The sequence below is a fragment of the Pseudorasbora parva genome, chromosome 13 (assembly GCF_024679245.1).
Source record: "Pseudorasbora parva isolate DD20220531a chromosome 13, ASM2467924v1, whole genome shotgun sequence".
Taxonomy (NCBI): Eukaryota; Metazoa; Chordata; class Actinopteri; order Cypriniformes; family Gobionidae; genus Pseudorasbora; species Pseudorasbora parva.
The window spans coordinates 22,688,978-22,715,923 of record NC_090184.1 but is presented as its reverse complement, the minus strand read 5'-3'; the positions used below and the strand labels follow the sequence as shown (position 1 = coordinate 22,715,923).

At 41.3% G+C, this 26,946-nt stretch overlaps 1 protein-coding gene across 1 annotated transcript in view; it reads right to left on the bottom strand.

The window, feature by feature from the left end:
• Positions 1–26,946, bottom strand: part of ralgps1 (Ral GEF with PH domain and SH3 binding motif 1) — a 188,470-nt gene that overhangs the window by 136,189 nt on the left and 25,335 nt on the right. The window contains exons 3-6 of the mRNA XM_067413501.1: positions 25,860–25,993; positions 22,280–22,384; positions 20,355–20,405; positions 6,735–6,818 (exon numbers count right to left, since the gene is read on the bottom strand). Coding sequence (XP_067269602.1) covers positions 6,735–6,818; positions 20,355–20,405; positions 22,280–22,384; positions 25,860–25,916 — 297 coding nt within the window. The 5' untranslated portion in view covers positions 25,917–25,993. The remainder of the gene's footprint in view (positions 1–6,734; positions 6,819–20,354; positions 20,406–22,279; positions 22,385–25,859; positions 25,994–26,946) is intronic.

The following is a 26,946-nucleotide window of genomic DNA, read 5'->3' as shown; positions in this document are numbered from 1 at the left end:
AATGCTGCTGCTGCAGTGCTCCTCCTATTTGATACTGCCACTCCAGTTCTCCTCCTATTTGATGCTGCCTCTGCAGTGCTCCTCCTATTTTGATGCTACAGTGCTCCTCCACTTTAATGCTGCCACTGCAGTGCCCTTACTATTTAATCCTGCCACTGCAGTGCTCCTACTATTTAATGCTGCCACTGCAGTGATCTGTCATTTTGCCGCTGCTGCAGTGCTCCTCCTATTTGATGCCGCCGCTGCGTTGCCCTTACTATTTAATCCTGCCACTGCAGTGCTCCTACTATTTAATGCTGCCACTGCAGTGATCTGTCATTTTGCCGCTGCTGCAGTGCTCCTCCTATTTGATGCCGCCGCTGCGTTGCTCCTCCAGTTTGATGCTGCCGCTGCAGTGCTCCTCCTATTTCGATGCTACTGTGCTCCGCCACTTTGACACTGCCGCTGCAGTGCTCCTCTTATTTGATGCTGCCGCTATAGTGCTCTTCCAGTTTAATGCTGCCACTTGCAGGGCTCCTCCCTTTTAATGCTGCTGCAGTGCTCCTCCAGTTTAATACTGCCACTGCAGTTCTCCTCCTATTTGATGCTGCAGTTTTCCTCCTATTTGATTCTGCCACTTCAGTTCTCCTCCTATTTTATGCTGCCGCTGCAGTGTTCCTCCTATTTTGATGCTAAAGTGCTCCTCCATTTTGATACTGCCGCTGCAGTGCTCCGCCATTTTTACACTGCCAATGCAGTTCTCCTCTTATATTGATGCTGCAGTTTTCCTGCTATTTGTTTCTGCCACTGCAGTTCTCCTCCTATTTGATGCTGCCGTTGCAGTGTTCCTCCTATTTTGATGCTACAGTGCTCCTCCTTTTTGACACTGTCGCTGCAGTGCTCCTTCTATTTGATGCTGCCGCTACAGTGCTCCTCCAGTTTCATGCTGCCACTCCAGGGCTCCTCCTTTTTAATGCTGCTGCTGCAATGTTCCGCAATTTGACGCTGCTGCAGTGCTCCACCAATTTGATGCTGCAGTTCGCCTCCAGTTTAATGCTGCCACTGCAGTGCACCTCCTATTTAATACTGCCACTGCAGTGCACTTCCTATTTAATGCTGCCTCTGCTGTGCTACTCCTATTTGATGCTGCCACTGCAGTGCTCCTCCTTTTTCGATACTGCAGTGAGCCGCAATTCGATACCGCCGCTGCGATGCTCCTCCAATTTAATGCTGCCGCTGCAATGTTCCTCCATTTTTGATGCTGCCCCTCCAGTGCTCCACAATTTGATCCTGCCACTGCAGTGCTCCACCATTTGATGCAGCCGCTGCAGTGCTTCGCAGTTCGATGCCGCAGTGCTCCGCAATTTGATTCTGCCACTGCAGTGCTGCGCCAATTTTATGCTGCAGTGCTTCTCCTATTTGATGCTGCTACTGCAGTACTTCGCTAATTTGTGACTTCCGCTGCAATCCTTTGCTTGATACTGCCGCTGCAGTGCCCAGTGCTCCACAATTTAATATTGCCACTGTAGTGCTCCTCCAATTTGATGCAGTCGCTGTAGTGCTTCTCAATTTGATACTGCCACTGCAGTGCTTCGTTATTTGTGACTGCCATTGCCATGCTTTGCTTGATACTGCCGCTGCAGTGCCCCGCTAATTTGAGACCGCTGCTACAGTGCCCTGCCAATTTGAGACTGCCGCAGCAGTGCCATGCCATTTTGAGACTGCCGCTGCAGTGCCCCGCCAATTTGAGACTGCCGCTGCAGTGCCCCGCCAATTCGAGACTGCCGCTGCAGTGCCCCGCCAATTCGAGACTGCCGCTGCAGTGCCCCGCCAATTCGAGACTGCCGCTGCAGTGCCCCGCCAATTCGAGACTGCCGCTGCAGTGCCCCGCCAATTCGAGACTGCCGCTGCAGTGCCCCGCCAATTCGAGACTGCCGCTGCAGTGCCCCGCCAATTCGAGACTGCCGCTGCAGTGCCCTGCCATCTTGAGACTGCTGCTGCAGTGCCCTGCCATCTTGAGACTGCCGCTGCAGTGCCCCGCCATCTTGAGACTGCCGCTGCAGTGCCCTGCCATCTTGAGACTGCCGCTGCAGTGTTTTGCTCAATGCTGCTGCATTGCCCCGCCATTTTGAGACTGCCGCTGCAGTGCCCCGCCATCTTGAGACTGCCGCTGCAGTGCCCTGCCATCTTGAGACTGCTGCTGCAGTGTTTTGCTCAATGCTGCTGCATTGCCCCGACCTTTTGAGAATGCCGCTGCAGTGCCTCACCATTTTGAGACTGCCGCCCCAGTGCCCCGCCAATTTAAGAAATGCTGCAGTTCCCCGCCAGTTTGAGAATGCTGCTGCAGTGCCCCACTAATTTGAGAATGCTGGAGGCTGCTGCAGTTCCCCGCCAGTTTGAGAATGCTGCTGCAGTGCTTTGCTTGAAGCTGCTGCAGTGCCCCGCCAGTTTGAGAATACTGCTGCAGTGCTTTGCTCGATGCTGCTGCAGTGCGCCGCCATTTTGAGACTGCTGCTGCAGTGCTTTGCTTGAAGCTGCTGCAGTGCCCCACCAATTCGAGAATGTTGGAGGCAGCTGCAGTGCCCCGCCAGTTTAAGAATGCTGTCACAGTGCTTTGCTCGATGCTGCTGCAGTGCCCCGCCATTTTGAGACTGCCGCTGCAGTGCCCTGCCAATTTGGGAAAGCTGCTGCAGTGCCCCACCATTTGAGACTACTGCTGCAGTGCCCCGCCAATTTGAGAATGTTGCTGCAGCGCTTTGCTTGATGCTGCTGCAGTGCCCTGTCAATTAGAGAATGTTGCTGCAGCGCTTTGCTTGATGCTGCTGCAATGCCCCGTCATTTCGAGAATGTTGCTACAGTGCTTTGCTTGATGCTGCTGCAGCGCCTCGCCAATTCGAGAATGTTGCTGCAGTGCTCTGCTTGATGCTGCTGCAACCCCTCACCTATTTCATAAACTGCCACAGCAGTTACCTACCTCAGTACTGCTACAGTGCCATCTTCCATTCAGTCTATTTAACAATTTTGGGGGGTCTTCTGGAATAATTATGCAGACTCCTCCCGTAATCATGAGCTGTTCAAATTTCCATGATTCTTGCTTGCTGTCTATTTCTGCATTATGTTTTTGGGGGGCAATCGGAGCTCGGGTAGAATATCCTCTCCGAGCCCCTCTATAGCAGACAGCAAGCCAAATCTGTTTACCACTTTCACTAAGATTATATGGGCACACAAACTCGTGAAGTGAAGTTAATAAACGTAATTTCGGGAGGAGTACGCCCATCTAATCTTTCAATTAATACCAAGGTATAAAACCAGCAGCTTACCTCTTCCCCTTTTTGGTTCCTGAAGCATCCCTCCTCCTCCCCTGCTCCTCCTTTTGTACACCACATTGGTGGTGGTTGAGGAGAGATCCCTGACATGAGTGTAAAGCGCTTTGGGTGTACAGTAGTACATATGAAAGCGCTATAAATGACTCATTCATTCATTCATTATTTTATTCATTCAATTTGCCTGTTATAGGGGGGCAATCGGAGCTCGGGTAGAATATCCTCTCCGAGCCCCTCTATAGCAGACAGCAAGCCAAATCTGTTTACCACTTTCACTAAGATTATATGGGCACACAAACTCGTGAAACACACACAGCTCCATTAGAGTCTATGGAGGTCCCCTGTTGGATAGGTAGACATCGTTCAGGTCCCCTCTTGGCATATTTTTAAAAAAATTAAAAAATGCTTATTTGAAGTTATATTATGAATAAGGACCTTAAAAGAAAATTTTGTATGTGATTTTTGTTTCTTCAAAATGACTAGAAACACAGGTCCCCTCTTGGATAGTGTAGAGTGATAGTCCCCTCTTGGTAATATAGACGTGTATGTGTGTGTGTGTGTGTGTGTGTGTACAGAGGACACAATGACTCTGGGCCACATTCACTAACAACCTAAATATGCCCATCAAAATATAAACAAGAAAGTAATAACATACTTACTTTAATGTATTATATGTGCATACATATAATAAATGGGGCAGAATTGGAATTCTTATTGAATTATATTAATGTGGTTTGGACTTTCCTGGTGGCCTTTAAGGAAATTAACTTATCCTCAGACCTACACAAGAACATGGTAAAACATATGGCTTTGACATGTGCATTTCTAGGTTGGTTAGAACAGTCATGCAGCCTATTAAAATAAAGAAATGTTTGCAAATAGATCAAATGTATTAAATTACAATAAAGTATCCTTAACTTTTCCACTTTTTGACAAGAAACGCATTCATGTTTATGCGCATGCCCATGGCTCAAAATTTTAATGGATAGTTCACATAAAATGAAAATCCTATTATCCTATTATTATGTGTTTACTTTTTTTCCACAGATGAAAATGAAAAGACTGACAAAAGCTAGGCTATTGTTTTTTAAAGTTATTGTTCCCTTTTATTACCACTACCAGTCTCTTAACATTGAGTTATTGACGACAATAGCATCTTTATCCTAGAATACTGAAGCCTGATTGTCATAACATTGCATCACAATGTCCAATGGCGTTCAATTGTGCGATTTAGAGGCGGGAACGTACCGTATATAGCGTGCACTCTTTCCTTAGAATCTCTCATGCAAAACTGGCACATCTAACATCATTATCGCGGTTGAGTATATTCATGCATAAAGTGCATAAATTCATCAGTATCAGATCTAACCCTGTCAATCACTTTTACAAGAATATTCAGACTGCGACTGAAAGCCCTCCATGCTTAAGTATACATATGCTGCAACGACTTGTCACCATTATATTCATATTCCTTAATCTGGCATCCCAATCCAGAATTGTGGAATCTGCATGTTTGACTGCTCAGCAACACAGCCACAGCACATGCTGAGTATGATAACTGAAGCGAGGGTCCTTCTACAAAGCACATACATGCTCATAAGTGGAGAGTTTTGAGAACCGGTGCAGTTTATCCTCTACATAAATTGTTTGATTCCAGTAATGTTGTCTTTTTTCAAAGTGTACGGTATCTGTGATTCACAGCAAAGCCGACTGGCAGGAATTACCTAGTGATCAAGTTTCTATGTCGTCTAAGATGGTACCCCCTTCACCCTTCTACATTCCCCACTTGGGACTTTGTGATGCAATTTCATTATGCCAATAAGGCATCAGTATTCTAGGAGAAAGGTGTTTCCCCATATCGCAATCATCTCAGTAACTGGAGATGTTTTCCAATCTTTGCCCTTCAGATGTCTTAAATAGTATATTATGTCTTAAATAGTATGTTAATATAGTATGTGGGGACTATATAGTTGGAGTTGGTATATCAACAATACTTAAAACAATGCTTTTTTATTACTTTTCTTTTTCTAACACATATTTTAGAAAGAATCATACATTAGGTATCATTCTAAAGCGTAAACACTCAAATGTGTTTTTTAAATTGGACATTCACACCATGGAAATACTACTTTAAACCTTTTAACTGTCTCAATTTGTTTGTCTATTATTTTGTAAAAAAATGCATTTTGTATAAAACAAAAAGAATAATTAGCTTAGTACAGCAAACAAACTTGTTTTACACTTCTATCTGAAGTGCTTTCACTTCTGAAGCAATCTCTTCTTTAAAAAGAGAACAACCTTAGGTCTTTGTTCCAAAGTATTCATGAATTATAGAGTTTAGAACTAGTTTAGAGTTTAGAGCTTAGTTTAGAACTACTCAAAAAGTTTGCATTCAATGAGATGTAAATTTGTAGACTAGGTGGTTCTTGAATACTGTTTCTCAAAAGATGGTGTCCTGTCTGAATTTTTAAGATCCACTATTGCAAAACAACAAAGTAATGCCTTTAATGTCCCTGAGTATGCCACTGGAGGAGACAGCTAAAAACTCTGAAGTAAAAAAGAAAAGAGTGGATGCCATTAGTCTGGAAAAAAGGAGGAAAACCCCATCAACAGATATTTCTGTTGGATGTGTCAAGTGCTGTTTCTAAAATATTTTGTTATTAAAAGGAGGTAATGCAGCTGCTGAATGAATTAACTATATGGACCAGCATTTGTCTATCTGAGGCACCTGTTTGCACTTCAAAACTGTAATATCCAGTAAAGATATATGTTATTTAAAACAGCCACAGCTGCAAAGTCCATTAGCAAGATTGTATAAGTTTACATTACATTAAAGGCTTGTGTGTTAAACTAAGAGCCTAAATCATCTACATTAAATCTCTTTTATCAGCAATACAGTGTGGATTCTGAACACAACCAATGCCAAATAAGCAGGGTCTGCGACTAGAACACAGTGTCACATAATAGAGTGTTCCTGTTCCTCTTTCAGTATAATGACATGCATTGACCTACATTATATGATTTATTTCTGGTGGTGCTAATGGACCCACGTCCGAAACCCTGGAAAGGGGCGATACATGATTAAAAGTGCGCTGAAATAACAGGAAATCAACCTTTGATCTGCAATTTTACACTCTATATCTCTGTTAACGCCACGGATATAAAAATGTTTTTAAAAATGCTAGAAGGAAACAAACCTGAGATATTTATGTAATAATCATTACATCAGGAAACAACCAGTGAAATAATTAGCATTATCTAAATTTCAAACAAAATACCTTCAAATTACAATTGCTTATGCCAGAATTACACATGCATCAGTATGTTAGCCTTTAGCTGAAGCCATCACCAAGTTTAGCAAACAGAGAATTAATTCTGCAGCAGCTTAATCTTGTAATAAATAATCTTGTTGGATAGTGCACTTTGGCTGACCTGGTTAAATCTCCGTGTGAAGGCCACAACGTTGGGTGAAAGGCTGTGCTTCTCCTTCTTGTTCCATCCACAGCTCGCCAGCTCCTAAACAACCAAATGATTAAATCAACCTTTCAATTGTGTTTTTAAAAAATTAATATTTAAGTCCAAGATATGTTACACACTAATGTTCAAATGTTTGAGGTCAATAAGGCTTTTTTAAGTCTCTTATGTTGCAATTATTTTATAAAAAATCAAGTAAAACCTGAAATATTGTGAAATATTACTTATGTTTTCTATGTTATTATACGTTTTTTTTAAATAGTCCTGTTACGGCAAAATTTACATTTTAGCATAATTACTCCAGTCTTTAGTGTCACCTAATATTTCAGAAATCATTCTAATATGCTGAATTGTTGCTCATGAAACTATGAAAGCTTATTTCAGCCACAGAATAAAACATTTTAAAAGATAATTGCAATTTTATTTTTGCAATTTCGGGTTTACTCCGATCCGGCATAACAGTATTACAAATATTGTGTTGGTCCCCCTTTTGCTGCCAAAACAGCCATGACCCATCGAGGAATGGACTCCACTAGACCGGGCCAGCCATCGCTCCCCACGTCCATAAATGAGCCTTGGCCACCAATGACCCTGTCGCAGGTTCACCACTTCCTTGGACCACTTTTGATAGATACTGACAACTGCAGATCAGGAACGCCCCACAAGAAGTGCCGTTTTGGAGATGCTCTGACCCAGTTGTCTTGCCATAAAAAAAATGGCCCTTGACAAATTCACTCAAATCTTCTCGCTTGCCCATTTTTCTAACACATCAACTTTAAGGAAAAAATATTCACTTGCTGACTAATATATCCCACCCACTAGCAGGTGCTGTGATGCAGCTCTGTGCAATACTGGATTCTGATTGGTCAATCGCGCATTCCAGCGGTATGTTATTCCCAGATGACAACCGCCAAAGTGAATAACACACCGCTCATCCAGGTCAAGTTATCTTGACCGATTACTACTTATATGCTTAACATGTGACTCCGTAATCAATGACTTTCTGCCGCCATCTTGTGACTGAAAAACACTTGATCACCTCGGGTTACCATGGAAGATTGGAAGAAAATGGAAGGTGATTGGTCGGAACGTTACTTTATAAAGTTTTAAATATGGATATTATTTTTGTTAACACAAATGTATCGTTTCGCTTCAAAAGGCCTTTATTGATCACCCAGGGCAGTGGGGAGCATGCATTTGGACATGACAGCTGCATTTTTTTATGGACTTCACAAGCTACAACTACTGATATTATAAAGCTTGGATTAGCTAGGACTTTCTTATTAAAACTAAGATTTTATTAGTCTGAAAGAAGAATGTCATATACAGATAGGATGACTTCCTATCTGTATATGCATCCCTTTCAGCATTCATTTCAACATATATGGTCAAAACAAATTTTTTCAGCAACACAAAGTTAGTTTTTTATTTATTTAAGGTTTGTGTAAGAGCTAGTCAAATATTTAAACATAAGACAATATTTAGTGTCTAATTTACTTGAGACAAGTAGCCATCTCATAAGCGGGATAATGTACATCCAGCCGGCTGTTATCGCAGAATAAACCCTTTCAGAGTGACGCAAGACCCCTCTGCTTCGCGTTGGGTCCTAATCACTCTGTCTGGGTTTATTCTGCGATAACAACTGGCTAAATGTACATTATACCTTTCTTATTCACTTCACCTGTCATAATGTTATGCCATATCGGTGTATATCTCACAATTCTGAGAAAAGTTGTCAGTTATTAAGTTATAAACTCACAGTTGCTAGTTATAAAGTCAAATTCCTTTTATTTTCTATTCTGTGGCAGAAACAAGCTTCCATATGAAACGGTTATTATGCAATTAAAAGAGTTGTGCTGCTATTGTTTATTTAAAATATATATTTATACATCCCAGCTGTATTAATAAAATGATTAATTTGTTGAGCGACTTTTATGCCTTTCCTCTTAGTCTGTCCTGTTACTGTCTGTTACTATGCCATATTTTTTATAGGACTTTTAGTACCAGGCTTATTTAGAAATTCTATTTTGTAGAATAGAAGAGAAAAGAATGCACAGAACAAAAACACACCCTATATCTCATTTACAGAAAAGCTTTGCGTATAGGGACTTGCTTCCTTAAGTTTACAGAGCTACACATACTAACACTTTTATAGTATCGTGCAGACTAAGAGCAGATGGAAACATTCCAAGGCATTTCAATTTCGACATGGACAGAGTGGAATGGAGTTTCCATGTGAATAAGCAGCTTAGTCTGTGTACCTTCCCAAAATATTTTAGGTCTATTTGCTAAACCATCACTTTAAACCACACATTTTGTTGGATTAAACAGTTAGGGACACAAGAAGTCTTGACTGGTTAATGTTTGGGGTCAATAAGATTTATTTTAATTTAATCTTACAAAGAAAAAAAAAGGAAATGTATACTTTTATGCATTACATTGGTCAAAAAGACCAATTATATATATATAATTTCAAAATTCCAAATCGATCTTATTTGCTTAACCTTTAAACAAAATCTGAAAAGTTACTTCAGGTCTGGAAACGTCAAAACGTCAAAATGTCAGTTTGACGGCTAAGGTTTGAAAATGCTTACTCCCCTCCAACCATTAGTCTGCTATGAGTGTGAGATGGAGAGAAGTTTCACAATATTACTTTTAACTTGGAAATACATCACAGCTCATTAAAGCTGCAGTTCGGAGTATTTATAATACGTTGACTTAGCCTGAAAATTTGAACAAGCACAACTCACAGGTCACACCCCTTGCTCCCTGCTGCGCTACAGCCCTCCCTCCCCAGCTCCTCTCCCATCACAACGAGCCACCAGTGGATAAACAGTTATGACACATTCACTGGTATGGACGAAACATCAACAATATGATTTACATTGACTATGGCCTGCCCATACGTTGACAACAAACTTAGTCCTCAAAACATTACGCATTTTGCAATACATTTAATGTAATATATGACGTTGCACTATTTCTATAAGTAATAAATAGATAGTTAGATAATATAATGGTAACTAACGTTACAGGATGCAAGTACAGTGAGGAAAATAAGTATTTGAACACCCTGTTATTTTGCAAGTTCTCCCGCTTAGAAATCATGTAGGGGTCTGAAATTGGCATCGTAGGTGCACGTCCTGAGAGACATAATCAAAAATAAATAAATAATAATAATCCAGAAATCACAATGTGTGCTTTTTTAATTATTTATTTTTATGATACAGTTGCAAATAAGTATTTGAACACCTGAGAAAATCAAAGTTTTTGGCCTGTCGCTGAGAAACACAGAGTTTGAGCTCCCTCCAAAGATTCTCTATTGGATTTAGGTCTGGAGACTGGCTAGGCCACGCCAGAACCTTGATATGCTTCTTACAGAGCCACTTCTTGGTTATCCTGACTGTGTCCTTCGGGTCATTGTCACATTGGAAGACCCAGCCTCGACCCATCTTCAATGCTCTAACTGAGGGAGGGAGGTTGTACCCCAAAATCTTGCAATACATGTCCCCAGTCCCATGTGCAGAACCCTCTCCCCCACCCCTCTGGATCATCCAAATGGTCATTGGCAAACTTAAGACGGGCCTAGACATGTGCTGGTTTAAACAGGGGAACCTTCCATACCATGCATGATTTCAAACCATGACATCTTGGTGTATTACCAACAGTAACCTTGGGACCTGGTGGTCCCAGCTCTTTTCAGGTCATTGAACAGAACTACACATCCCGTGTAGTTCTGGGTTGATTTCTGATTTCTTAGGATCATTGAGACCCCACAAGGTGAGATCTTGCAAGGAGCCCCAGTCCGAGGGAGATTGACAGTCATGTTTAGCCTCTTCCATTTTCTAATGATTGCTCCAACAGTGGGACCTTTTTTTGTCTTTATGCAGCTAACGACCTCGAACAGGGGCATCTAAATGGTAAATGGACTAAATGGACCCTATGGCCATCCAAAGTGCTTTACATCTTGCCTGACATTCACCCATTCACACACCGACGGCGGTGTCTGCCATGTAAGGCGCCATTCAGCTCGTCGGGAGCAGTTGGGGTTAGGTGTCTTGCTCTTGGACACCTCGAAACTTGGTCAGGTGGAACCGGGGATCGAACCACCAACCTTCTGGTTTGAAGACAATCTACATAAACCACTAAACCACTGCCGTCCCACTAATTTAGGATAATAAATGGAGTGGAGGTGAACATTTTAAAGGCAGACTAACAGGTCTTTGAGGTTCAGAATTCTAGCTGAATTAGTAGGTTTCAAGTTGCTTTGCACAGTGCGTGACATTTCATGTTATGCGACACTGAGTCAATGGGCTCAAATCAAGCAGGTATATTTACATGTCAAGCAGCAATGTGAATAACTCTGCATCGGTTTTTCAGGGCGCGTAACGTTAGCTCCCTCCACCTCGGAAAAGCCCCTCCGATATTTACCCTCGTTTTATTTCGGGCTCTATCTAATTCTTTCTTTTTGTCTTTTTATCATCGTCATCTGTCTTTTTCCATTTACCCGTCTTTATTTTATGAGCAGATTTGGATTGTTTGTCCGACATGAGCAAAGCTGTGGCACACCAGTAATCTTCAATTTGAACTTCGGACTTTGCGCGCTGTGAATGAGAGCGCACGAGAGAGGGTTGTGATCAGCACGCAAGCTTGATTGACACTGCTAAGACACTCCTCCTGGCTCTGATTGGTTGTTTGTTACCGGGAGCGGTGTATTTCTGCAAATGGAAATAGGACCACTGGGAGGACCCAGAGGATCTTGATTTTTTTTTATTTTTACAGATTATCTCTCTCATATTTTACTGTCAGGACATAATGACAGGTTTAACAAATATGTATTCACACCATTCATCGAAAAATATACGGTAATGCTCCATCTTTCAATAACATCTTTCAAAGTCAGCATTAGATTGTGACAGGATCACCAAACAATCCCCACTGAAACATAAACAGGGCCCTTGTTAAAAATAAACCATAAATACAGCACAAGGTTTAATGAATTATGCTAGTTCTTTTCACTCTTTTGACTTTGAGTCATTTTTTATGAAAATATCTCATATAATTATTTCTTCCATTTAAAAGGACCTCTTTAAAGTCTACAAACTTTCACACTCTTTCATTCTGTCTCTATCATTTCTTTAAAATTTCTGTAGCAAAGAAAACTGTACAGCACACCGATTTGTCTGCTCACATTACTCACACAGCACTAACAATTAAGTGGTTGTGCTAGAACCAAAGTACATCTGAAATCTATTAATCCAGTCGCCCGTGTCAAATTCACGAACATCTCCTTTTAGAATCCGCAATAATCCCTGAAGCATGCAGTTGAAATATTGATGAATGAATGTATGCGCATGTGGTCATACGCAAAAATGTACTTATACTAGTGTTTCCACAGGCCAATGCAACTTACAGGCAAACGGCTCAACAATAACAAGACCGCTTTCGTTGTCAAATATGTCAGGGTTGGAAAGACTGAGTGCAACGAATGGGTCCAGAATTAGTGGCTGGGGAGGTCAAACTCAGCGTTTTTAAAATTAGCTCTTTTCCAGTGGGAACTTCTGCTGTAGGCAGATTAATTCAATGTGTTTCACACTCTAGTCCTCTTCAGAAAAGGAACACCACAATAGATGTTTTGTCACGTTTTTATAAAATCAATCAACTGAAAAATATATGTGTGCAGAAAGCTGCCGCAATGCAAACATGTCTGAAGGAACGGAGGGGGAAGATTCATCTTGACATAAAACAAGTTCATACTCCACAAATCAGCAAAATGTCCCTGAACTCCAATTAAAACCACCCTGAGTCAAGAACTGGCCTTTTTTAGTAATAAAACCATTGGCAACACCTGGAGTACAAGAAGATAAAAATGACAGCACAGTTAGATGTGGAGAAAACCCATTTACACCCATGACTGAAGAGACTCCAGAGGGAGGACGAGGTGAAATACGTCTTTGCCGGTTCCAATCCAAACCTTGATTAATGTTTTGGAATGACAAACACATATCTTCAAACTGCACAGAAAGCAGATAGGCTTCTAAATACTTTTTTGTGTGGTCTAAAGGACATATCCTTTCATTTTAGATGGCTTTTTACTAGGGCTGTCAAAATTAACACGTTAATATCGCGTTAATGCAAGTTCATTTTAAAGGCACAAATTTTATTAACACGCAACTAACGCAGCACACATTTACTCTTTGATCCATAGATAGTTGGTGAAATTGAAATCAGTCATAGTAAAGGATGCAGCAGCAAACATTAATAGGGAAAGAAAAGGGTTAACATTAACATTACTATTCTGAAACAAGTGCACTTTTAGCATATGCTACCATATTTTCTGTTTCACTTTTATTAGACTCCAGGTCAAAAGAACAGTTTGTTTTTACACTAAGCATGTTCTCTGCAGTCCGAGTGCGATGTGCTTACGACACTGCAAGCTCGCTCTTGCTCATATGCGAGGTAAATCATTAACACCATCAACTCTTACAGCACGAACTAAATACATAATCGGCCAAAACGAATACGCAGGTTACTTATGCTTATGCTATACAGTCCATTCGTGTGAATCGTGGCACAGTTCGGTGCACACACACACACACAAAATACCGGCATTTCAATAGGGAACGTGCAAGGGTTAGTACACCCAAAAATGAAATTGATGTCATTAATGACTCGCCCTAATGTTGTTCCACATTCGTAAGACCTCTGTTCATCTTCGGAACACAGTTTGAGATATTTTATATTTAGTCCGAGAGCAAGTGTATGCACACTATACTGTCCATGTCCAGAAAGGTAATAAAAACATCACCAAAGTAGTCCATATATGACATCAGTTAGTTAATTAGAATCTCTTGAAAGATTCTAATTAAGATCCAAAAATTTGGTCCAAAAAAAATCACAAAAACTACGACTTTATTCAGCATTGTCTTCTCCTCAGGTTTGGTTTTCAATCCTCAAATAAAGAAAATTATAGATGATTAGTTAAATACAAAATGTAAGGTTAGATTATAGTTAGAGTATAGTTCCCTATATCAGGGAACTTCGCACTGCATCGAAACGACGAATTTAGGGATGCTCTCTAAGCATCAACTCATCTGAAGTATGAATGAAACTAGTCCACTCCTGATTGGTGCTACGTCATGGCGTAGATGTGACGGCATACCCGGAAGCTATAATGGGGAGCTCGGAGCATTGTAGCGTCAGTTATCGCTCTTCAGCGTAACGCTCTGTGTGTGTATGAAAGACTGTCTGTCTATTTATTGTTGTTTGTCCCTCATTATATCAGTAAAAAGATAAATATAAAGAGAATATGGCGACCGAGTTTAAGAGGTGTGTGCACCCGTGTCCCCTCTTCATTTCGGGAGTGGACACACACTCTCTATGTGTTCAGTGCCTGGGTGTTCAGCATGCTCAGGCGGCTCTCGAGGGAGCCGCCTGTAGCTCCTGTGAGCTGCTGACACTTAGGGTGCTGCGTTCTCGGTTGGCGGTCTTTGATGAGGCTGGCCAACCACGTGAGCTCCGTGGTTCTGGGCCCGCGGCCGCCGAGGTGGCCCAGCGTCGCAGATCATGGGGCTCACAAATAGATTTGTCAGCGGAGATTGAGACTGCAGAGGCACTTTCTCAATCTTCCTCTGACAGTTCAGAGGTTCTCCCACCTCGTGTGGAAGCCCGCAAAGCGGCTTCTTCCCCCGGGGTGGATAATCCGATGTTGATCCTCTCCGGGTCCGAGGATCCGGACGAGATCAACATCAAGGCGGGTGGAGCGGGATTTATGTGGCCACCTCATCCACTCGCCCAAGAGGAGCTTATCGAGGTGCTGACTTGAGCTGTGGCCAAATTAAACATTGAATGGCCACAAGAGAGACAGGAAGTCCAGTAATCAAGCAGGCTGGATGATCGGTTTCTCTCGCGCCGGGCTCAGTCACCTCGCCAGTGCTTGCCATTTTTTCCGGACCTGCATAATGAGTTGTGCAGGTCCTGGAACAGGCCTTATTCTGCACGTATCTCCCACTCCCCGGTGTTAGATTATGCAAACATTATGGGGGCGCTTTGTTGGGCAGGGCATATATGGCGGCGGGTCGGGCTGGTAGTTCCCTGCACACTTTATTGATCTTGCAGGCCTACCAGGCCGACCTCCTTAAAGAGCTTGACGAGGGCGAGGGTCCGTCCCCGGGGGACATCCTTGAACTGCCGAAGGCTGTGGATTTGTCTCTCCGAGTCACCAAGGAGACGGCCCGTGCCATCGGCCGCTCCATGGCCTCAATGGTGACTGTGGAGAGGTATTTGTGGTTAAATCTCTCGGGGATGAAGGAGAAAAATAAGACTTTTCTTCTAGACTCCCCGATTTTTCCTTCTGGCCTGTTCGGCAACGCCGTTAATTCGGTCGTCAACAGGTTTCAGGAGGCGAAAAAACAATCCGCGGCCTTCCGACAGTTTCTACCTCGTCGGCCTAAATCTGGAAAGGCTGCCACTAGTGGGCAGCCTCTGCCGTCAGACCGCTCCTCGCACCGGCAGGTGCAGAAAGAGAGCGTTGCCTCTAGAGCCCCTCCTCTGGGAGCCTGGCAACAGAGGATGTCCTCTCACCAGCAGGCTTCCGTGCAGAAGGGCCATTTGAGGAACGTCCTTCTTGCTAAGAAGGCTGCTGAGAAGAAGTCCTAGCTGCGGTGGGACTTCTAAGAGTGGCATCCATGTACTGAATTATATCGACGACTGGCTAATCTTGGCTCAGTCGTATGAGATGGCAGTTCAACATCGAGATGTAGTTCTAGCACATATTCAATGCTTGGGGCTGAGACTCAACACGAGAAAGAGCGTGTTGACGCCAGATCAGAATAATATGGGTTCTGTTTCGATGCGGGCGCAACTGTCCCCCGCACTAATTGAGACCGTTCTGGCGATAGTCTCAAGAATAAGGCTGAACAAAAGCATCACTGTAAAACACTTCCAGATAGTTTTGGGGCGTCTAGCAGCAGCGTCCAACGTCATTACGTTCGGCCTGCTACATATGAGGGCCCTACAGTGGTGGCTGAACACCAAAGGGTTTTCCCCCAGAGGGAACCCGCTCCGTATGATCAGAGTCATGCGCAAATGCCTTTGTGCTCTAGGTATATGGAAGAAAGTTTGGTTTCTGTCCCAAGGACCAGTGCTGGGAGCATACTGTTGCCGGAAAACTGTTTCAACAGATGCCTCCCTTACTGGTTGGGGCGCGGTCATGGAAGGCCACTTTGCAAGGGGTCCATGGGAGGACCGTCATTCAATCTGGCACATAAATTGCCTAGAAATTATGGCGGTCTACAGAGCTCTGAGGAGTTTCTTTCCAGAACTTCGCGGACACCACATTCTGGTCCATTCGGACAATATGGCAGTCGTGGCGTACCTAAACTGCCAGGTGGGGGGTTGAGATCGCACCCCCTATGCAAATTGGCGCATCTCATTATCCGCTGGTCACAAGGGAAACTGTTGTCCCTCAGGGCAATGTATATCCTGGGGATACAGAATCAGGGGGCAGACATACTGTCAAGGCAGGGGCTGAGGCCCGGGGAATGGCAGCTCCACCCGGAGGTGCTGAAGTCGATATGCAGGAGGTTTGGCCCAGTGGAAGTAGATCTGTTTGCGTCTCGAGAGACGTCCTACTGTCCACTGTGGTTCTCCCTCACGCATCCAGCTTCTCTGGGGTTGGATGCCATGGTACAGACATGGCTGAGGCTGCGTCTGTACGCATTTCCCCTTATCGCTCTGCTCCCAGGGGTCCAGGAGAGAGTTTGGCAACAAGGAGTCAGTCTCCTTCTGGTGGCTCCTTGTTGGCAGACTCGTGTATGGTTCTCGGATATAATAGCTCTGCTGGTGGACCTCCTACCGCATGCAGGGGGCACAGTATTTCACCCCCGCCCCAAAATATGGAACCTCTGGGTCTGGCCCCTGAGGGCGCCAGGTACCGAGAGGAGGGATTACCAGCTATAGAGACCCTACTTAGTTCTAGGGCCCCGTCTACAAGGAGATTGTACAGCCTCAAGTGGAATGTCTTTGTCACTTGGTGTAGAGAACGTGAGGTGGACCCAATTAACTGCCCAGTGGCTTCAGTGTTGGAGTTCCTCCAAAATCGATTCTCTACAGGGCTTACCCCATCCACACTTAAGGTGTATGTGGCAGCTATTGGAGCTTTCCACACTCCGTTAAGCGATGGGCCTTTGGGTAGGCACCATTTGGTTGTACGTTTCTTCCCTGGGGCACGGAGAATGAGGCCTTAGTACCTTGATGGGATCTGGCAGTGGTACTCGAGGGTCTGGCTGAGGCCCCCTTTGAACCGCTGGAGTCGGCGGAACCCAAGAATCTGACGCTTAAAGTGGCATTCCTCTTAGCTATCACTTCTCTTAGGAGAGTGGGGGATCTTTAAGCCTTGGCCATTACGCCAACCTGCTTGGAGTTTGCCCCTGGAGGAGTTAAAGCCGTACTGCACCCTAGACCTGGCTACGTGCCTAAGGTCCCGTCCAGTGTGGTCAGGTCCTTGGTCCTTCAGGCATTTCATCCCCCGCCCCATGTGACGGCGGAAGAAGAGAGAATTTTCCTCTTGTGCCCGGTTCGGGGCTTGAGGGTTTATCTGGAAAGGTCAGCTCAGTGGAGGAAATCAGACCAGCTGTTGTGTGTTTTGGCTCATCCAAGAAAGGGTTGCCTGCATCAACCCCTACTATCAGTAATTGGATTGTGCAGGCTATAGCTTTGGCATATCAGGTGCGCAATCTGCCTTCACCTATAGCCTTGAGGCCCTTCTCTCCGGAGTCCCTATGCAGGACATCTGTGAAGCGGCCGGTTGGGCTACTCAGCACACTTTTATAAGATTTTACAGATTTCACCTCCCTGCAACACCCGGCGGCAGGGTACTCCAGTCCTAATTATGCCTGGTCTCCAGTTTCACAATAGGGCAGGCATATCCTTGGTGTGGCCTAGTGGGTACTCGTTCCCCAAATTCCTTGTTTCGATTCGTGTGTTAAGATTTTACTGTCACATTTTGAGTCTTTTACAGTTGAAATTACAATCATTATTTACAGTGTACAACCCAGTTACTGTGCATGTAACCCCATTACCTACTGTTTATTTTGCTGTTTTACTTCTGAATTTAGTTCATATTTTATGTTTATTTAAAAGTGTATAGCTAGACAATACAAATCCGTACAAATGTTTATTTAAATATGTGCTGCAAAAATATACACTATCGTTCAAAAGTTTGGGGGATTATGTTAAAAGTTTTTGATAGTAGTCTCACCGAGGCTGCATTTAATGTGTAATTGCAAAAACACCAGTATTCAGTGTCCCATGATCCAACAGAAATCATTCTAATATTCAGATTTGGAGCTCAAGAAACATTTAATTAATATCATCGTTTTTTTTTTTTTTTTTTATTATTCTTTCATGAACAGAAACTTTAAAAGAACAGCATTTATTTGAAATGGAAATCTTTTGTAAAACTGTATCTTCAATGTTATCTTTGATTAATGTATCCCGATGAATAAAAGTATTAATTTCGACCGAAAGAAATTCTTACTGACTCTAAACTTTTAAAAGAAATGTATAATTGAATAACAAAAAAATATATCAAAAAAATTCTGATTTTGATTAAGCAAGCACTGAAGTTTCCGGCCCTATTTTGTCTCCTTTCCATGAATTCCAAATTCTCAACACAACAAACCAGTGGCTGGGTTCACCAGAATCAAGCACACAGCAATGGTTTCTGAGAAACTCTTAATGCTGCCAATTAATGCGGCTACATGGAAAAATAATAAATAACAATAAACCCAAGGTCTTTTTAAATCGATCAACTCTGGAATGTCTGTGGCTGTCAGTGAGAAATTATTCCAACAAGAGAACTCAAATCCACACTGACTCATTGGTGCACACGGCTCACGGAGACGATGTCATTTTAAGGCCTGCAAAGATGCAGGTCAACCACCATCATACTTTAACACTCACATCACTAATGCTAATTCATACTGTGGATAAAGGTTACACAATCCTGACTCATTCTTACTTGTTAAGATCCATGGGCTCATTTCTCTGAAAAAAGCCAGAGATTTACACCAAGGTCACCATGAATGGAAACCAAATGATGCCAGACTTCGCATTAAGAAAAGTAACTTGGTCAAGACTAATAGTCCAAGGGACTGCCAATTCTCTGTTCAAGCATTACGCCATCACTGATAGACTGTCTGCAGAAACCTGGAAGAAGCCTGATTAATATTTCATCATGACAAAATGGGGTACTGTTTTCTCCCCATACTCATATAAACCCTAAAATGTGAGTCCAATGGAGCAATGTTTCCCATTTTCATGTTCTGTAGTCTTTTCATCTGGCATTTTACAATTAATGTGTCTTTGGCCATGTGATGGAATTGGTTTCCAGGTTAATTAGATGTTCTTTTAATAAATAAATAAAATAATTATTATTATTATTATTATTATTATTATTATTATTATTCATAGATACATCTTAAAGGTGCAGTGTGTAATATTTATGAGGATATATTAACAGAAATGCAATATAATGTACATAACTATGTTTTCAGAGGTTTATAAAGACCTAACATAATAAACCGTTTTTATTACCTTAGAATGAGTCATTTCTATTAACATACACCGTGGGTCCCCTTACTGTTAAGTCACTATTTTGCGCCGTCATGTTTCTACAGTAGCCCTGAATGGACAAACTGCTCTACAGAGCACTAGCTACTCTCTGCTCTCTCAGACGACGACATATTTGTCCTGTGGCGGCCACCGTACCTTCTCTGTGTGCTTCGGAAGGGAGGGATGAGCGGCGAGCAGTTGCAGTTCGCAACCTCACTGCTAGATGTCGCTAACATTTTCACCTTTAAGTTATCCTACAGCCCCCTTGAAAGTTACCTTAGCCCCCTATTGGTTCCCGGCCCCCTGATTGAGACCCACTGAACCAAGGGCGTTTATTGCCTGGAAATGTTAAGCATTTATGTGTAATAATCATCACTCTGTCATAATCTTGTGAAAGAATGAATACTCATAGTCATTATACAGGTTGATATGTTATAGGTAGTGCCCCTCTGTTTGCTTTATATATTCTGGAACCTGCCATACAACCATAGACCATGGCAAGATTACATATAAATACTAAACACTTACCTAACCTGCTAAATGCCCAAATGTAAATGTCAATCACACTGAAAATGTTCTACACAAAACCTGCAGTTAACTGTAAAGTTCCTTGGCAGACCTATTTTCATTATCTGTGGAAAAACTTCTTACTGATCCTGGTCCAAATCTAGCATATCTGTTATGAGCGCCTTTCCATCTTCAAATAAAATGTTAATAAAGGAAAGTACCGAGGGTCTGTAACTGCCGAGGATAAGCCCTGGTTAAAGTAACGGAAGAATGTGGAGCTAGATTCTGTGGGTACTGTGGTCTCTGTGTGTGTGTCATCAATGCACTGCTCTTGTGCCACGTCACACTAATCTGTAGCACCAGAGAGCACATGAGATCAGTTCACAGCTGTGGGGCTCATGTGGCTTGGTAAACACAAGCGGATGTGTATTTAGTTGCCATGGGTTTCTGTCTCACCTCAGGCTGTATCGCTTTGAATACAGGAGCATCCATCAAAGTGATCTGACTCTGCAAAATAAAAGCTACAATGTTAAACTGACAACAATTTCAAACTTCATAAGGATATCATAGCTTACTCAAAAAAAAAAATTCTTCCCAATTATTTTTTTTTCCCAAGCCTGTATGACTGACTTTCTTGTTTAGAACACCAAATGAGATGTTTAGCAGAATGTCCGGGCTACTCTTTTCCATTCAGTAACAGCAGATGGATGCCAGTGTCAGCCGTGGTCACCATTTGCTTTCACCGTATAAGAAAAAAGTAAATAATAATCGTTGGGTGACATTTTACATTAACATATAAACCTGATTCCAAAAAAGTGTGGACACTGTACAAATTGTGAATAAAAACAGAATGCAATGATGTGGAAGTTTCAAAATTGCTGTTAAGTTTCAAATATAAAGCTTTAAAATATAAGTTTATGAGATTTGTAATTTATTGCATTCCTTTTTATTCACAATTTGTACAGTTAACCCAACGTTTTTGGAATCAGGTTTGTATTTAAATACCACTACAGGGCACTTAAAAGGTGCAGCAAGTATTGTTTTTAAATATATTTTAAAGTACTATACTATAAGTACTATTGACCTTTGTAGTTTTTTTTTTGTTTTTTTGCTAACAATTTACAATAAAGGTTTCATTAGTTAACACGAACTAAGAATTAACAATACATTTAATAATTTTAGTTAATGTTAATTTCAACATTTACTAATACATTATTAAAATTAAATGTTCTATTTGTTACCATTAGTTTTTTGCACTGTGAACTAACATAAACAATCAATAAACTGCTGGATTTTTTAAATGAACAAACTTACTGCTAAATCGCTGAAGTAACCCTTTAGTTACCCTAGTTTCAAATCACTGCAGTTTCACTGGAGTTTATTTTTCTCAATACAGATGAGGATTTAATACAGTAAAAATATTAAACTTATTTTCATGTAGTGTTAAATACAACCAAACATAATATATTATTTTCCTACAGCCCCATAATCAAACCATCTCATACCTGGATTTTAAGTTTTGTTTTAAGTAATCGACATTCAACCTTAAAAAATACCAACGCTTTGTGAAAGAAACAGACTGAAGTTTAATTTTCTATTAACTCTTTCCCAGCCAAACTAAATGTTCCGTTATTTGTGATAAATCGCTTCCTAGCCAAACACAGATTTTTCTGGGTTTCAGTGTTTTCCCTGTTAGATGCTAGGGTTACGCATCTTCTGAATGAGTACTGAATATCCTGATCACAACACAGTAAAACAATCAATGGTATGTAAGCAGATGCATATGTAAAATAACGTGATCTTCAACATTAATCATCATATAAATCAAAACTATCTAATGTTACTGAATGAAATGTGGACAAAAGGCAACTACAGGACTGTGCAAGGATTAGGGGTATTGATGGACTCGATGGTCTTTCACAAAAATGTGATTTTCTCAGCTTTTTGATCAAAATGTAGCTTTTTTAAATTAAACTTATAAAAACTTAAACCCATATTCACGCGTTGATAAAAAAGAAATGCATGCAATATTTTGTTGTTGTTTAAAATAAGAAGGTCAGCTCTTTCTTTTAACGTATTGCATGCTCAGAAATTTATAAAACAAAATATTCTGTGGGCTATTACATTTTTGAGAAAATGGTCAAAAACCCTGGCGGCTGACAACATTTTTTTTTTATACGCTGGCGGGGAAAGTTATTATTGGAGACTTATTATTATTATAAAGTTAACATTTTTAGGGCATTTAGCACCCCTAGTGGTCAATTCACATTGAAACTGCAGTAATTTATACCTGTAGCAACATGTTTTATAGTAAGAAAAAAGTATGCATGGTCATGTTTTCTCATGAGACTAGTTACAAACTAAAATATTTATAAACTTACAGCAAACTCCTCAGGTGTCACTTTGAGCATGTCAAACACCACCGCGTCAAAGCTCTTGGCAGAGTCCAAGCTCCGTCCATCCAGGGACTCGGAACTACTGCTGTCCTACAGAAACAGCAGGAAGACAGTTAGGCAGGAAAGGGAGAGAAAAACTGAACATAAAATCAGGGATGATATTTCATATTCATACACCTATAAAATCCATATGGACAAAGAGTCATGGCCAGTGCCTGTGGACATTTAATCAGTTTTAATTACCATTGTCCATTTGAGTTACTTTATTCCATTTGATTATTCAGCCCAGATGCTAAAAGTGGATCAGAATGCAACCACATCACTTTATTAACAGGCAACAAGCCAATCCAGCCCATATTATAATTAAAGCCAGACAAAAATAGACCACATAACAAAGGCCTGAGAAGGAAAGATACAGTCACCATGAAAAGAATGATTTCTTCTCAGCAAATTATCCTGACAGATCCCCTTTGAAGTTTCACCATTCCATCCAGTGTAATATCCATACTGATGTAAAATATCAGTTTTATCTTCTCAGTGTCTTATCTGTTCTGTGTGCACCCTTAATTGCTTGGAAGATTCGTTCATGCCCTTGTTTCTGGTTATTCTCATTAACGCTGTACACATTACGCTGTATGCAAGGACGCATTCAATTCAATTGAAATGTGACAGTAAAAACATCAGGCCCTATTTTAACTATCTGAGCTAATGGTCTGAAGCGCATGGTGCAGAATCCAATTTTGCTAGCTTAACAAAGGAAACAATGTTCGGCACAGCAGACGCATGGTCCAAAAGGGTTGTATCTAGTCTCTTAAGGAGTCATGGGTGTGTTTTTGGCATAAAGGGCAATAAACCAATCAGAGTCTCATTTCCAATTCCCTTTAAAATCCAGTTGCGCTTGCACTATGGTGGATTTGCCATTTACATTGCGGAATTTGTGAGTGGAAAGACTGAAAGCTTCTCCAGAGAGGAAAACATTTATTTTTTATATTTAAACATTTTAGTGTGCTGCTGCACCGTATTTGTCCCTGTGGACAAATGCCTATGGGCGCATATACAAAAAACAACAAAAAAATACTACACTATTGACTTTAGACCAGGGCTGGCGGCAAGACAGCAATGTAATAAAATCATATAATTGAAAAAGCCACCTAGCAAAAAACTTGATAAATAAAAAAATGTAAAAATTTATTAATTAATTAATTAAAGGAAACACACATTTCTGGACCTTTATAAGGAAACAGCCACCGGGCCCATGGGTGATCAAGGTGCATTTGCTATTTAAATAACGTGGCACAGAATGAAAATGTTAAATGATAATGTGAAAATGATAACTGCGTCTAGCTGAAACTAGCAAAAAAATATTTGCGTCGTGCCTGGCACCGGGTGTATGATAGGGTCCATCATGATACAAAATGTTTCTATTTTAAATAAATGCTGTTCTTTTGAACATTCTATTCTATTCTATTCTATTCTATTCTATTCTATTCTATTCTATTCTATTCTATTCTATTCCATTCTATTTGAGAATCATTCAAAAATATTCAGCTGCTGAAAATGTAGCTTTGCCATTAAGGGAAGAAATTAAATTTTAGAATATAAAAAAAATGAAAACCTTTATTTTAAATTGTAATAATATTTCACAATTTTATTGGGCAATATGCCTAATCACAAACTCCTAATTGACAGATTAATTTGGGCTAGATCAATCTGAAAATGGTGTTGAAAAATGTTTTAGACTGCCTTTTATCCCAGTGCAGAACAACCTCTGGCTTTGTGGACATGTTTAAGCCTCCTACCTTATGAAACTGTGTCAGTTTGCTTCACAAAAATAAATGTGTCACATCTGCTGAACTATCGCTGACTTCCAGTTCACACAGCATGACAATTATATAACACTGTCTCACTGGAGCAGCACCCTGCAAGTGTGCATTTGAACTGATCAGCCCTGATGGGCCAACAAGCTGCTGTTTCTCTAATCTTATTCTTCTAAGCCAATATCATGTGATCTTACTTGTGAGATGTGCACAGCAATCAGTTAAGACTCAACAGCGCCACACTCAGTTTTAAACAATCTCATACAATCGCAGGCTGTAGTGATCAGCGGCAATAAATCTCTAATTTGTAATCCATTATGCACAGTTTAATGTTTAGTTTAATGATTGACTTATTTACAAATATTTTTGTTGTTGATCCTGGCAAAAAGACTGAATGAAATGAAATGCAATAAAAAAATAAAATTAAAAAAAAGAGATACAACTATATACACTCACCTAAAGGATTATTAGGAACACCTGTTCAATTTCTCATTAATGCAATTATCTAATCAACCAATCACATGGCAGTTGCTTTAATTCATTTAGGGGTGTGGTCCTAGTCAAGACAATCTCCTGAACTCCAAACTGAATGTCAGAATGGGAAAGAAAGGTGATTTAAGCAATTTTGAGCGTGGAATGGTTGTTGGTGCCAGACGGGCCGGTCTGAGTATTTCACAATCTGCTCAGTTACTGGGATTTTCACGCACAACCATTTCTAGGGTTTACAAAGAATGGTGTGAAAAGGGAAAAACATCCAGTATGCGGCAGTCCTGTGGGCGAAAATGCCTTGTTGATGCTAGAGGTCAGAGGAGAATAGGCCGACTGATTCAAGCTGACAGAAGAGCAACTTTGACTGAAATAACCACTCGTTACAACCGAGGTATGCAGCAAAGCATTTGTAAAGTGACAACATGCACACCCTTGAGGCGGATGGGCTACAGCAGCAGAAGACCCCACCGGGTACCACTCATCTCCACTACAAATAGGAAAAAGAGGCTGCAATTTGAACAAGCTCACCAAAATTGGACAGTTGAAGACTGAAAAAAGTTGCCTGGTCTGATGAGTCTCAATTTCTGTTGAGACATTCAGATGGTAGAGTCAGAATTTGGCGTAAACAGAATGAGAACATGGATCCATCATGCCTTGTTATCATGGTGGTGGTGTTGTAATGGTGTTGGGGATGTTTTCTTGGCACACTTTCGGCCCCTTGTTTCTGACAATGTCCATCCCTTTACCACCATGTACCCATCATATGGCTACTTCCAGCAGGATAATGCACCATGTCACAAAGCTTGAATCATTTCAAATTGGTTTCTTGAACATGACAGTGAGTTCACTGTACTAAAATGGCCCACACAGTCACCAGATCTCAACCCAATAGAGCATCTTTGCGATGTGGTGGAACGGGAGCTTCGTGCCCTAGATGTGCATCCCACAAATCTCCATCAACTGCAAGATGCTATCCCATCAATATTGGCCAACATTTCTAAAGAATGCTTTTAGCACCTTGTTCAATCAATGCCATGTAGAATTAAGGCAGTTCTGAAGGCGAAAGGGGGTCAAACACAGTATTAGTATGGGGTTCCTAATAATCCTTTAGGTAAGTGTAAATCACAGCTATGTACGTTTTAAAAAGTCACCAGGTCAAAAAGGGAAAGCAGGTAATGTCATAAAAAAAAACATACATTTCAGGACAGATGCTGTCATAGTTGAACTCTTTCTTAAACGAACAGGGTGTGTTTTAGTACCTGTGTGTGGCGAGAGGTGATGCTGACGCTGGCAGGAAGTCCATTCCTCCTGTACATGCTCTCAGTCAGAAGAGAAGACCCAGATCACAGCCGACCTCAGCTGCTCACCGCCACACACGACCTCTCAGCCATCCCTGGAACACGCATGTAGATGTTATGATGCAGTGATTTAACACAGTATTACTCTGTTTGGGATCTACTTATTCTGAGGAGCAATGCATAATACAGCCAGAAGAGGGAGGATGTCACCACAAATGCAGCCTCTCTCCCCTCAACATGACTCCTGCATCTGCCCTACATTCAGTCAGCCAGCCATTTCTTGTTCAACTGAGCCATATCCATATCATAGCCATATCATGAAAAGACCCTGCAGAGCTGCTCTCCTATGGACAAATGCAGACCAGAATTGAAGTGCACATGATTTTTTTTTTTACTTTGGTTACCAGCTTTTTAATTTGGTACAAAAGTACAAAAATATGTCCTTTAAAAAAGGTTTTAATTGTATGAATGTTACCCAAATATGCATAGGGCCAGCAATTTGCTAAAATTAACAAAATGATGCATAGGCAAAATAGACCTCATGTTTTGTGCAATCAACAGCAGAAGCTAACATTTTAGCCTGTTCAAACCCCTGGGAGAGTTGTAGACGTGTTAAAGTTTAAATATTTGCATTTTATTTGTATTTATATTTTATTATTATTTACATTCAGCATTTTTTCCAGAACAGTACTGCAGAGGTGGGACCAAGTCATTGATGTGCAAGTCACAAGTCTCCAAATCTTTGTATTCAATTCTTGAGTCAAGTCCCGCATCAAGACAGTCCACATCCCTGCAGTCCTGAAAAAGCATGGTAAATCAAGGAAGGTACATCGTCACCTTGGGTTTATTATTCAACTTTTTTGCTGCAGATCTGACACATATCCTATTTTCTCACAACTCTTTACATTCATGGTATGTTCACAGTTTAAGTCAATTGTGCTTACAAGGATTCTCGACAAATGTGTTTGAATGTATTTTCATCCGATGGGCTGATAGAAATGACGTCACGTAAAGACATAAAAGAACCGGTGATATGTTTTTTTAACTA